The 13,697-nt window shown below is 36.3% G+C and overlaps 1 protein-coding gene across 1 annotated transcript; it reads left to right on the forward strand.

Annotated features, from left to right (window-relative positions):
- Nucleotides 1-4,799: 4,799 nt before the first annotated feature.
- On the forward strand, nucleotides 4,800-8,429 carry LOC18438789 (uncharacterized). Its single transcript, XM_006848966.4, has one exon. The coding sequence runs from the start codon at nucleotides 5,813-5,815 to the stop codon at nucleotides 8,054-8,056; it is 2,244 nt and encodes a 747-aa protein (XP_006849029.2). The 5' UTR covers nucleotides 4,800-5,812; the 3' UTR covers nucleotides 8,057-8,429.
- The last annotated feature ends 5,268 nt before the right edge of the window (nucleotides 8,430-13,697 follow it).

Below are 13,697 nucleotides of genomic sequence, written 5' to 3' on the forward strand. Positions count from 1 at the left end.
GGGCTAGAGTTTGGTATTCTAAGAGAGAGGAATGGGTTCTAAAACATGAGGCAAAAGGGAGAGAAGGGTCTTTTGTACTCTCTCACATGGGAGGTGGCATCTTGGGCTTGCCAAGTGGCAACCTTGGTGTCATGCAGCTTGACAAGTGGCAGGGTGGCAGCATGCAGCAGGAAGATGGCAACCATGGGCAATGCACAAGCTTGGCGACATTGCACACTGTGGCACTTTTTCTGCTTCTTTCATTGCTGTGTGTCTCTCTCTTCTTCTTCTCTCTTACTACTGTGCGCTCCCACTGCCGCGCACGCTCACTACCACGCGCATCTCTCTCTCTCTTCTTCTTCTCTCTTTCTGTCGTGCGTGTCTCTCTCTTCTTCTTCTCTCTTACTACTGTGCGTGCCCACTGCTACGCACGCTCACTGCCATGCGCATCTCTCTCTCTTCTTCTTCTCTCTTTCTGTTGTGCGTGGCCACTGCCGTGCACGCTCACTGCCGCGTGCATTTCTTTCTTCTTCTTTTCTCTTACTTCCGTGCGCACCCACTGCCGCATACTCCACAGTCGCACGTTCTTCTCTCCTTCTTTTCTGTCTTCTTACTGCCTCGCATACTTCGCCACATGTGCACACTGTCGTGCGCACCTTCTCTTACTGCTCTCTCTTCACTGTTGCACGCATAAATTGCCACGTGCGTACTGTCGTACACTCTATCTGCTTGAGAAAATCGGGATGATTACAATGCTAGAGTAATTCCCAACGGCGACGATAAGGCAACCAGAAGACAACATCTAGAGAGCGGCCCGAAAGGAGAGTGAAGGGCCTAACGTCGGCTCCCCTTAGACTTCTGTCAGACCAGTTCACCTCGAAACAACGACGGTCTACAGAAGTGAGATAAAGCCAAGTATTAATGTTTGTTAGTACGAACTGACACGTGTCAAGCCGTACTGATGTGTCCTCTACAACAGTATGAGCATATGTGTCGACTTTTAGGTGACTAGGAAGTATCCTATCAACTACCAAAAGTATGATACACCAGAGTAACCATCAAAAGCCATTGTCATTTAGAATGGCGTCAAAGGATATCCAAGTAGAGACCGACCTTGATCAGAAGCCTCAAAACTTGACACATGGCACTTTTATATATGGAGCAGTTCCAAGTTGCGATGGCGCCACCGCCAATAGCGCAATACCACTGACATACCGCCCACAATGTTGTACCCGATCATGCCATGTGATAAGAAAGCAATTAAGGCAGCATTTATTACCAGAGGTGACAATTAATGTTGCTTTAGACAGATCCGACGCCAGTGCTAGTAGAACCAGAGACTGTCAAACTAGCTCTTAGGGACGGATGGTCAAGATTGAATCATGAAACAATCCATTGGCTATCTTGAGCCTGATTTAGCTATAAATAGACCTCTTGACCTTAGGTAAAAAAAAGAAAAAAGAGTTTTCGTACATTAAGTGTGTAAGCTTTGTTGAAGTCAACCAAAAATCAAACCTGAACTTTCACCCAAGCTTCTAAATTCTAACTTTTAAGCTAATCAAACACATTTTAAGATAATCAGACCTTTCAGGCCCCCTTCTGCCTATATTCACTTACTCTGTCTAAACCCCCAAGGATTGGGATTGACCGTGCAACCACTTAATCTGAATCACCGCACTCTAGGTGTCTGGCCTAGGGGCCTGACCTAAGATCCCACATTTTTTTTCTCTTTAATTTCATGCATGTTATCAATGTTTTCTTCTGTTTTCTATGAGTGAAATCACTTTCACTAAACTATCTCTCTCTCTCTCACACACACATTAAGTAACCTCCAATAAAGCTCACATTCTCTTCTCTCCCTCTCTTTATTTCAATCACTAGCATATACAAGCTTTTATCTACTTCTCTAATTGCTTTTGTTGTTGTCCATGAGCATGATTTAAAGCCTTATTAGTATAGCCTTAATGGCTTTGTTGTGTTTATTTGCTTTCTTTTCTTTATCTATTCTCAAGGCGATTTTCATTAAATCTCCATAATTTTCTTTAAACCCTTTTCAAAGTCTCTCGTGAACTCTACAGCTTAAGTGTACGGAAAGCCGGCTTTGTTGGCGGTCCAAGTGGGATACAGCCTTGTGGCCCAATTCTCGTTCGGGACGTAATTTGATGGGGCCCTTCCTTGACCAACTCTTCGACATGTTTACACCAAGGTGGGGAACTGAGTTCACGGCCCGCATTTTCTAGTATAAACACTAAGGGATCGTTTTGATCCTAGAGTAGCCAAAACCATGTTTTGTACACCAAGAGTATCTTGCATAAAAACATGTTTGGCAACTTTTTGGATGCAAAACCATGTTTTATGTAACCAATAAAGAGGGCCAAAATATAAGTATGCAAAATCAGAAAAAAATAGGGTTATCCAAAACATGGTTTTGTATAAGCATGAAAGAGGGAATACAACTTGTGACACTACTATTTTTACATACTAGAGCTGCACAATTTATTAAATATAATTAATTATGTCAAGACATCCACACAAATTAGAGAGAGAAACCACCTCAAACTTTAAGTTTTATAGAGAGAAAATATCTTAAATTTTTTTTAAAAAAAGGAAACTATATCAAATTTTATAGAGAGACCCTCCTAAAAAATTTTAGAGAGCGAAACTATATCAAATTTTTTTAGAGAGAAACTATATCAAATTTCAAGTTTTAGAGAGAGAAAGTATCATAAAATTTTAGAGAGAGAAACCATATCACATTTTAGAGAGAGCAATTACCTAAAACATTAGAGAGAGATCCCTTCCCAAATATTTTAGAGAGAGAAATTTTATCAAATTATAAATTTTAGATGAATAATTTATCTTAAAATTTTAGGTAGAGAAAATGTATCAAACTTTAGAGAGAAAAACTACTTGAATTTTTTTGAGAGAAACCATTTCAAGAATTTTAGAAAGAAGTACTACATTAAATTTGAATTTTTAGAGAGAGAAAGTATCTTAAAAATTTAGAGATAGCAACTAATCAAATTTTAGAGAGAAATTACTTGATTTTTTTAGAGAGAGAAACTTTCTCAAATTTTTTAGAGAGAGAAAGTATCTCAAATTTTAAGCTTTAGATAGAGAAAGTTTCTTAAAATTTAAGAGAGAAAAACTATATCAAATTTTAGAGAAAGAAACTACCTAAAATTTTTAGAGGGAGCAATTAGTGAGAAAACAAATCTTAAAATTTTAGAGAGATAAACTATATCAAATTTTAAAGATAAATTACCTGAAAGTTTTTAGAGAGAGAAACTATCTTAAATTTCAAGTTTTAGAAAGAAAGTATTGTAAAATTTTAGAGAGAGAAACTACCTAAAATTTTTTAGAGAGAGAAATATTTGAAAAACTATCTCCAAATTTCAAGTTTTAGAAAGAAAAAGCATCTTAAAATTTTGGAGATATAAACTATATCTAATTTTAGAGAGAGAGAATATCTAAAACATTTTAGGGAGAGGAATTATCTCAAAAAATTTAGAGAGAGAAACTATCTAAAATTTCAAGTTCTAGAGAGAGTTTCTTAAAACTTTAGAGAAAGAAAATACTTAAATTTTTTGAGAGAGAAACTATCTTAAAATTTGTAAAAAGAAATTATCTCAAATTTTTAGCTTTAGAGAGATAGAGTATCTTAAAATTTTAGAGAAAGAAATTATATCAAATTTTACAAAAGAGAAACTATCTAAATTTTTATCGAGAGTAACTACCTTAAAAATTTTAGAAAGAGGAACTATATCAAATTTTAAGTTTTATAGAGAGAAACTACATCAAAATTTAGAGAGAGAAACAACTTGAAATTTTTTAGAGAGAGAACTATCTCAAAAAAAAATTAGAAAGAAATTATATCAAATTTGAAGTTTTAAAGAGAAAGTATCTTAAACTTTAGATAGTGAAACTATATCAAGTTTTAGAGAGAAATTACCTAAAAAAAAATTAAAGAGAGAAACCATCTCAAAATTTTTAGAGAAACTTTCCCGAATTTTAAGTTTTAGAAAAAGAAGCTATCTTAAAGTTTATTGAGAGAAACTATATCAAATTCTAGAAAGAGAAAACTGCTTAAAAAAATTTTGAAATAGAAACTATCTCAAAGTTGTTAAAGAGAGAAATTTCAAATTTTTAAAGAGAGAAACTATTCCAAATTTTTTGAAAGGAACTATATCAAATTTGAAGTTTTAGACAGTTTTCTATCTAAAAATGTTGAGATAGTTTCTTTATCTAAAAATTTATAGGTAGTTTCTCTCTCTGAAATTTTGGTAAAATTTATTGTTGCATACCAAATATGTGTAATGCAATTTTCATATAAGAATATTTTGCAGGAAAAGGTTTCACACCTACCAAATGTGTCCTAAATAGTGTAAACCCAAGTTACGCAAATAGGTGACCCAAACGAGGGATTTGCATAACCCGGGTATTATCTGTAAGCTATCCAAATAATCATTTTCTAATAATCAGGTTTTGGCATAACCATGTCATGATCTAAAACATGGTTTTATTTATCCTAAGATCCAATCGAGCCCTAAGATGTGGTTGCATACCAAGTATATTACCCTAGAGATATAATAAGTATATGGAAAAGTATACAAAGATATTATTTATTTTTGGTACAAAGAGGTTATAAATATTCTTGTCCATCGGATTTCAAATCGGGTATTTGTATGTAATTGACTAAATTTAAAGTTCAAATTTTTTTTTATTGAATTTAGTGGTACACCCCAAGTCATCCAACAATGGTAACCTTCATATAACAAATATAAATATCTCTCTCTAGCATGCTTTGATGTACTATGTTTAAGGGTGTGATGGGCCGGCCTGGCCAGACAGGACCAGCCTGGCGAGGTCAATAATAAAAGGGCTTGGGCCGACCCAAAGGCCATGCCAAGGTTGAGTGACCATGGCACCCGGGTTGGGCAAAGCCTGGCATAGGCTAAGGCCAACCCGGTTAGGCCCTGCCCAAGACTCTTTTTTTTTTTGTGTTTTATTTAGCTTGCCTGCCCGGACCTCATAAGGCTAGGGCAAGGCTTGGGCTTGGGCTTGGGCTTGGACCAGGCCTTTCTAGCCATATTAGGACGAGGCCTGGTCGGCCCTACAGGGACTAGGGCTGGGAGTACGTTGCTCGCTTTAACTTTCCCAGCTCCCTCTCACTCTCCACTGGTGCCAAACCTTCGATCTCTCTTTTCCCTTTCTTTTTTTTTCTTTTTCTTCTCTAATGTTGCTGTCACACATATATATATATATATATAAAAGTTTATTAGGTTTTTGGATGGTTTTACCAACAGTAATGGTGGGTCACCTAGTTGTTTTGCAGAAAGCGCAATGGAGAGATGACACCGACCTTCAAATTCCTTCTTTTTTCTCCATGTAAGTCTCCTCTTTTTATTCCGACTCAAATTCATAATTTCCTTTCCCGGTTCTTTAACATCTTTTCCTCTTTCTCCTGTTCATCTCACACCCCCCTTCTCTTTTTTATTGTTTCCTCAATAATCAGATCTGGTTTTCGAAGTTGTTTCATTTTCTAATTTTCGTTATTCAAAAACCAAGTTTTTCCATGGATTTATGCAAGAAGAGCACCTTTTCCTTCTGTCACCATGCTTGCTTAATGGCTCCTGGTCGGAATCAGATGCAATCTTGTTCCTGATAATTTTATTTCAAGACATTATGGTTTCTTGGTGTCAATCAGCACATATGAGTATGAAATGGATAAGCTCTCTGCTCTTAATTTGAGTGTCTTTTATATCAAAATTTGGGACATGGGAGTTGAGATGACTTGTGGGAGGTGTGAATAGAGGTTTAGGCTCTTGACAGAATGGATTGTAACAAAGAAGATGCTTCTAGGTGTAAAGAAATTGCAGAAAAGAAATTCACCGAAAGGGATATAAAAGGTTGCCAGAAATTCGCCTCTAAAGCCTACAAATTGGACCCTGGTTTCGAAGGCATGGCGCAAATGTTGGCCACCATTGACATTCACCTTGCAGCTCAGGTTAAAATCAACGGGGTGGTTGACCATTATGCGGTTCTCCAGCTAAATCCATGGGATAATCTTGATACAATCAAGAAACAATACAGGAAATTGGCTTTATTGATTCATCCCGATAAGAATCGATCAGTAGGGGCAGAGGGGGCATTTAGTTACTTATCTGAGGCTTGGAATATCTTATCTGATTCCTCAAAAAGATCACTGTATGATCACAAGAGAACGTCCACTTCGAATTTCAATTTGGAGAACTTTTCGCAACCTAGCACAGCAGTAAAAACCGATGTGTCTAGTGGGCAAATGCACGATGTTAATGGGTTTTATGGTGTTTCCAATGCCTTTAGGGATGCCAATAATCAGCACCAAAAGCCTCGTACATTTTGGACTTCATGTGGGTCATGCCACATGAGGTATGAGTACCTAAGGAAATATCTGAACAAGAAGCTTTCTTGTCAGTTTTGTAAAACACCATTTTTGGCCATAGAAATGACATACGGTCCTCCCACAAATAGTTCAAACTCAAACTCTTCTTTCACTTGGTCCTTTGCATGTGATGTAAATGGGCGAGGTGAAAAGAAAAATCATAAAAAACACGGGGATTTTGGTTGGCATTCATTTGACCCCCGCTATAATGGATCCAGCCATGGAATGGGTTCTTCAGGTTTTCAGTCTAAAGCAGGGCAAAAACACTGTACCAATTTGAATTTTCAATGGAGCCCATTTTCAGGGGTTTCAAGTGTTCATGGTGTAACTACTACAACTAGTAATGTTGTGCAACATGGATATGGGAAGGATGCTAAGGCAGCCACAAAGAAACTTGGAAAGAGGACTTGTTATTTTGGCAATGAGAATTTCACGGGAAACATGGATTTTACTTGGGGTGCCAGGGAAACTTTGAGTACAAACCCAGAAGGAGCAGGCAAGAGGTGGAAAAATGAAGGGGATAGTTATACCGATGGTTATGAAGAAGGCGGCTTTTCTATGACAGGAAATGGCTGGAAAGTGACAGTGAATCCTCCGGGACCAAACACATCAAACACCATAACTTCGAAGAAATTTGAATCTGTTAAGTCAAACCAGGTTGTTAATGGAACAGCTAATGGACTAAAAAAAAGTGGTGTTAATGATTCTGTTATAGTTAAGCCCCCTGATGGAAGACAGGTTTCTATGGCACCTGCATTTGATGCTAGGCAACTATTGATCAACAAGGCAAGAGCAGAAATTCGCAACAAATTAGAAGAGATGAGATTGGGTAATGCGAAGCCAAGCCAAAATCAAAACACAAATGATGATTCTTTGGACAACACAAGAGAAGACCCATCTCCTCAAGGGAGAGATTGTGCGTCCAAGAAGCAAGGATTGGTCATGGATATGAATCCATGTGGCTCCAATTTCCATGATTTTGGTAAGATTCGATCTGAGGAATGTTTCCGGCAAAACCAAATATGGGCCCTATATGACAGAGATGATGGGATGCCTCGTTTATATGGCTGGGTTCAAGATGTCATTTCTTTGAAGCCTTTTAAGGTATGCATTAGGCATTTGTACTCTAAAAGCTGTCGGGAGTTTGACTTTGTAAGATGGGTTGACTTGGGTTTTGCTAAGACTTGTGGATCTTTTCGGGCAGGGCAATGCGAAGTCATTGAGAATGTAAAGGTTTTCTCTCATGTTGTTTGTGGTGAGAAGGGTAGGAAAGGCTTTTTCAGGATTTGCCCAAGGAAAGGCGATGTTTGGGCTCTTTATAGGCACTGGTCTAGTGAGTGGGATGAGTCTACTCAGGATGAGGTGAGGCGTCAGTATGACTTGGTCGAGGTGCTTGATGACTATGTAAATGATGGAGTATGTGTTTTTCCTCTTGATAAAGTTGTGGGTTTTAAGAATATTTTTGGAAGAAACCCCTCTCATAAGATGGCCCGATGGATTCCAAAGAAAGAGATGTTACGATTCTCACACCAAGTTCCTTCACTGTTGCTTAGAAAAGCTGAAAATACACCAGATGGTTGCCGAGTCCTGGACCCAGCAGCAACTCCATTAGAACTACTCCATGTGAAAACAACAGATGAGAGAGAAATTTGAGCAGTAATTTTCGCGATATATCTCTATAATTTCTATATTCATTCTGATTCAACTCGAATGTACCATACATTGACCATCTGAGGATTGTGCTTGTGGTTGAGGCACACTAGCCAGTAGCAAATGAAATTTGGGATCCACTTTGTTGTCCTTTCGGTGAACTGATCATAACGAACATGAATTCCTTTGGTGAGTTTTGTATGTACTGCACATTCTTTGAAATATTGACTAAATGTTGCTTTTATCCTGACAAGCCTATGTCTCTTCTGTAAAAGTTGTTGTAACTAATCAGTCTGGTATATGGTGCCACACTGCCATTGTATCTTGTTCTCAGATTTCTTGTCAATACTTTAGAGCAATACCTAATTTCAAGCAATTACAGAGTGCTCTAGACTCTAATGATGGGAATATTATGTGGTGCTCATTGTAGAAATATTAGTCTTATATCTTCATTTGGTAGGAATGGGATTGACTTCAAGCTCATAGATCAATTGAAGAGCCTTGTTCCTGCAACCTTGTGGTTGTGGGATCAAAGTCATACCTGTTGAATTATAAATATGTGGGAAATTGTGACTCAAGTTTTTGATAGAGCTGGGGGTTGTATTCTTCTTCATATTGGGTTCCAATATGCACTTAATCTTATTATTAATTTTATAAAATGTACTTTTATTCTTGTGTGCATATGAAGATATAGCAAAATTATACTAGGATATATCATAGTTACCAAAATCTCTCACCCAAGGTCGCAACTCCAATTTTTGAATCCCGATTCTGTGATTCTGATAAGGAATCTTTACGGAATCCGTTTCTGTGAAGTCAGAAATCTCAATTCCTTATTTTAGGCATCTTGATTCCAACATTTATAAAATATTGTTTCTAATGTTTATTGATTCTTGATTGTGCAATTGTGGAATCTCAATTCTCCATTTATTGATTCGGGATTCTACATATAATGATACTTTCTCCGTCAAATTAAAAGCACAAACATAGGGCGATGAACTACAAAATAGACAATTCAGATCCTATGAGAAGCGTCAAATCAGAAACTTGACTCAGAAGATATCATAATCTTGATTCTATATATGAAAGAATCTCAATTCCATATTGGTCCAGAAACTCGACTCCTAGGAAGACAGAATCTTGATTCCATATATGTAGGGATCTCAATTCCATTTGAGTCGAACCTCGATTCCTATAAAGTAGGAATTCGTTTTTCCCCTATTCCCCTTGTACAGACATCGATTCTGAGAATAGGAATCTTCTAGCCAGCTGCGATTCTACGAGTCCGATTCCTGAAACGGTTCAAAATCTCAGGCATTTCCATCAACTATAGGATATATACTGTTAAGGGTTATTGACATAAACCTGACCATTACTTTAGTGGGGTACACAGGTTGCATGTTTGTTGTTAAGAAACCAGATATAGAGATTGGAATCTCATACATACACTAATGCATTGTGGATTATTATCATTTTTTATTAGGTCATTTGGGATTATTGTCTCAAGTTATATTAGCCATCATTCGCATAAAATCTTGGCAAGCATATCCAGTCTTCAATGAGGTCGTCTAATTTGTAGGATATGCCCTTTAGCTGTTTTCTAGGTTATTTGATGGGGAAAGGAACATCCGTACATTCAAAGGTTCCTTTTAATGACTTAATAGATAGGGCATGATTCTTCAGAAGTTTGAGGGATGAGGATTCAGGATTACAAGCAATATTGGAAGACTATAGTCGGGAGTGAGTAATCTGATGTTCCTAGTCTTCACCTCCATCCCCATCTCATCCGGATGATTGTTGGAAACTCAGTGTTGATAGTAATAGAAAATGATTTCCTTTGTTTTTATTAGTTCTCTAGTGATTAATGAAATATGTTTTTTTCTGCTCACATCCACTATAGGACTGCCAGATTGCGATTTATGGCCTCCAATGGGTACCTCGAGGCTGGTATTTGAGACATAAAATTAGCAGTAGGTTTTGGACAAAGGTTAGTTTAGTAATTTGTTACTGTTTTACCATCATCTTATACATAATCGTGCTGCTAATACATGTGCATAATAGTTTTACTTAGATCCAATGATTTAGATCAATTCTAGCTGGAAAATGATCATTAGTTGACTTGCCCACACCAATTTGGTTAGTGAGTATTACCTTGAGTAAATTTTCTGCTATACTTTCTATGTTGTTCATCTTTATTGTGTGAAATGGTATTGCAATATACGTATTTGGTTTGAAACAGAAATAGCATGGTGTGTTGTATTCAACTTCTAGCATAGACTATAGCGGCAGTATGCTTATTTAGACCATGGGAACATTTATCGATATAGTAAACATATTCACGTAGTTGAGATTCTTAGATCACATCTAACGAAGTTTTGTGATTTATCTGATTTAACATGATTTCTGTGTATTATCTGATGGACATGCTGTACTAGGTGATGGATCTCGCACTTGTTGCAGCATCTTGCATTTGCCCAACTAAATTAAGCTAGTGCTTAAAGGTTAGAGCTAGTTCTGAATTCTATCTATGTTTTTAGTTTCCCTTTTGATGGGAGGACTTTATCATCTGGAATCTATTTTCTTGGATTGATCACACTGTCAGTCCATGTTCACCATGTTGAAATCCATAAAACTGTTTGTATGCTTCCTCTTAGATTCAACTATTCCTCAAACAAGGTTTAATATTGTGGTCACAAGTGTTTGTATTTTAGGTTTATTGGCATGTGGAAAGATGATAATGTGCGTGAAATAGTGTGCTTTTTGAGGTGGAGGATTTTGAGGTTGCTTTGGATGAACTTATAGGATTTTGGAGAATAACACCCATTCAAGTCTTAGTAGGAGACTTGGTTTAGACTGATTTAAGATTTTAATGAGGATAGATATTGATCGATGTCGTTCCAATAAAGGAATATGAACCCTGGATTTTACCACAGGGCCTTCCAAGGAAACCCATCATCAGGACAAGAAATCAAACAGAGAGAGAGGGGTTTCCCATCACTTTTTTGTCCAGCCAAGAGAGAGAGAGAGACAAAGAGGTACCTTCACTAGGATCCTAAGCTTGACCCTTGCTGTGCTTGGATTATGATTCTAATAGACGCTGGCATTTGAAATGCCTTTGTGGACTTTGTTTTTAAAAATCCAAGGGTACCTTAACTTTAATATATCTCCCGGGCTTCTTCATTGAAGAAGGAGCAGTGTCAAAGGTCCATCTCTCAAGGGCCCCACCGCCACCTCTTGATAAAATTGCTTAGAAAATGTGAGAGCTTTGGAATGTTTCATACATTGCACAATATTGTGAAGAAGATGGAAGTTTTTAATGGATTTCGAGAAACCCAGTGTTTCCTACATTTAAGAACTTCTCCTATCTGGGGAAAAATGTCCTTTTTGTTTTAGGGTGAGGTTTGTATAAGGTGCTCACCTTATACTACACAAGTAAGCTGCAGCTCTAAATTTTGCTAGAAGATGTACTTCCTGTATCAGAAATCTTATGAAGGCTAAATCTATGTCCAAATGTAATAAACAATGTACATCGAACAGATCTATAAACACTTGAAAATCTTGAAAGTGATGGTCGTGATAACTTGTTCTAGAATACATCAATTTTTAAATTTGAAATTAGATTTTTTCTTTATATCCATGCATATCAAGGTTGACATGATCAATTGAAGGTTTGCTAGCTTCGAAGTACTTTTTTCTACTGGATTTCTGAGGGGCGCCTTACCTTTATAGCATAATGTTGCAACCTTATATAATTTTTTTTTTTCTATTTCTAGAAATTAAAAAGAAAGAATGTCATTGTGTTAAGCCTATCTAAACCTTAGGTACATCAAGTTTGAGATGTTTCAATCACATAGGAACGAGTACTAATTATAGGCTTCTAGAGTCATTGAATAAACCTTTTAAGATGTAGCCTCATGCTTGTACTGGAAAGTATTATGTTATATCTTGCCATAATCTATTAGTACATGGGTGAAAAGTTTAAAATAAAACCATCATGCTGATTATACATAGGTGTTGAAAACGCATATGGTGGATAAATAAGTATTATGTCCATATAGATTTTTTTTTTCTAAATTTTAAATTTTGAATCCGAAAGATGCTCCTAAATGGATCTTTTATCTGATAAAACATACATTACCAATTACAACAAAGCTACTATACTATTTGAAAATAAATTATGGCTGTAGAGCCGAGGCTCTAAACAATCAAAGTAAAGCGCAACTTCAAATAGTATCGAGAAATGTCGTTTCAATATTGGAAATCATTGTGGTAGCCTTAAAATATATTTTCATTGTTAATTATAAACTTTAAAACTTCTAAAATATTGTATATCGAGCATATTTATGAAAATTTGAAAATCTTGAAAATTGACGGTCTAAAAATGCATAAGATGCACTATTTCCAAAAACTTGAAATCCACTTTTTTTCTCATGTCCATGCATGTTGATGTCGAGATGATCAATTTGAGGATATTTGGGCATCAAAACAACCTCTTCTAGTAAAATTTTTGAGGTGGGCTCTAATTTGATTGTTTAGAGCCTCGGCTCTATATAAACTTTTTCAACAACGCTATTGTACTATTTGAATCAATAAATTATGGGTGCAGAGTTTGTATAGAGCTGAGGTTCTAAAAAATCAAAGTAAAACGCACCTTCAAATAGTATCAAGAATGTGGTTTCAATATTGAAAATCTTTGTGATGGCTTTAAAATATATTTTTATTTTTAATTATAAAATTTAAAGCTTAAAAAATAGTGTAGATCAAGCAGATTTATGAAACTTTGAAAATCTTGAAAATTGACATTCCAAAAATGCATAAGATGTACTATTTCGAAAAACTTGAAATCCACTCTTTTCCTCATGTCCATGCATGTCGATGTCGATGATCAATTTGAAGATATTTGGGCATCAAATCAACCTCTTCTAGTTAAATTTTTGAAGTGGTTTCTAATGTGATTGTTTAGAGCCTCAGCTCTATATAAACGTTTTCCTTATCTTAATTAATAATCTTACAAATAAATAATATCACCTTTTAAGTAGAATTGGTTTTTAGGTAATTCAATGGGGAAGCGGTCCCTTACGCGTGATTGGAATAGAGATGTTATGTTATAGCACTTGCTACTCTAACCACTTGGCCTTTCATCAAAATCGTAATTGCAAAATTAGAAAGTATAAGTCTACAATATATTAACTACAATTTCAATTAGTAAAATTCTAAACTTTGTTCAAGCTTTCATATTTCTTTATGGTTTATAATATAATATATGATTAAAAATTGCATTTAGTTTTAGTAGAGTTTATAGTGAGCAGTTGGTAAAATACTAGGAATTGATTTTATTTTAAATTAAATATCAACTAATTAATGTTCGTTAGTTTTCTAGGAGGTGCACCTTACTTCTAAGTTTGGAGGGCCATAGAGCTACCTGGTTCGAGAGACGATGGGTAGTTCATTGGTCTCATGGATCCTCTACCTCCCCCTTCTCTCTCCATTTCCCCTCCTTTCTCTCTGAATCTCTCAAGGCCACTTCTTTTCTGGTTATCGGTTTTTTTCTCCCCCTTCCATTGATATATGGGGCCTTAGCAATTCGGCAAAAAGGGTTTGGAATCTCTCTTATTCTCCTGTGGTTCGTTATTTAAAAAGCCTA

This window comes from Amborella trichopoda, chromosome 10 (assembly GCF_054954075.1).
Source record: "Amborella trichopoda isolate Santa Cruz 75 chromosome 10, AtrichopodaSantaCruz75HAP2 v2.0, whole genome shotgun sequence".
Taxonomy (NCBI): domain Eukaryota; kingdom Viridiplantae; phylum Streptophyta; class Magnoliopsida; order Amborellales; family Amborellaceae; genus Amborella; species Amborella trichopoda.

Excerpts from the sequence above, each read along its gene's own strand:
- LOC18438789 (XM_006848966.4), top strand. The coding sequence starts at position 5,813 with ATGGATTGTAACAAAGAAGATGCTTCTAGGTGTAAAGAAATTGCAGAA.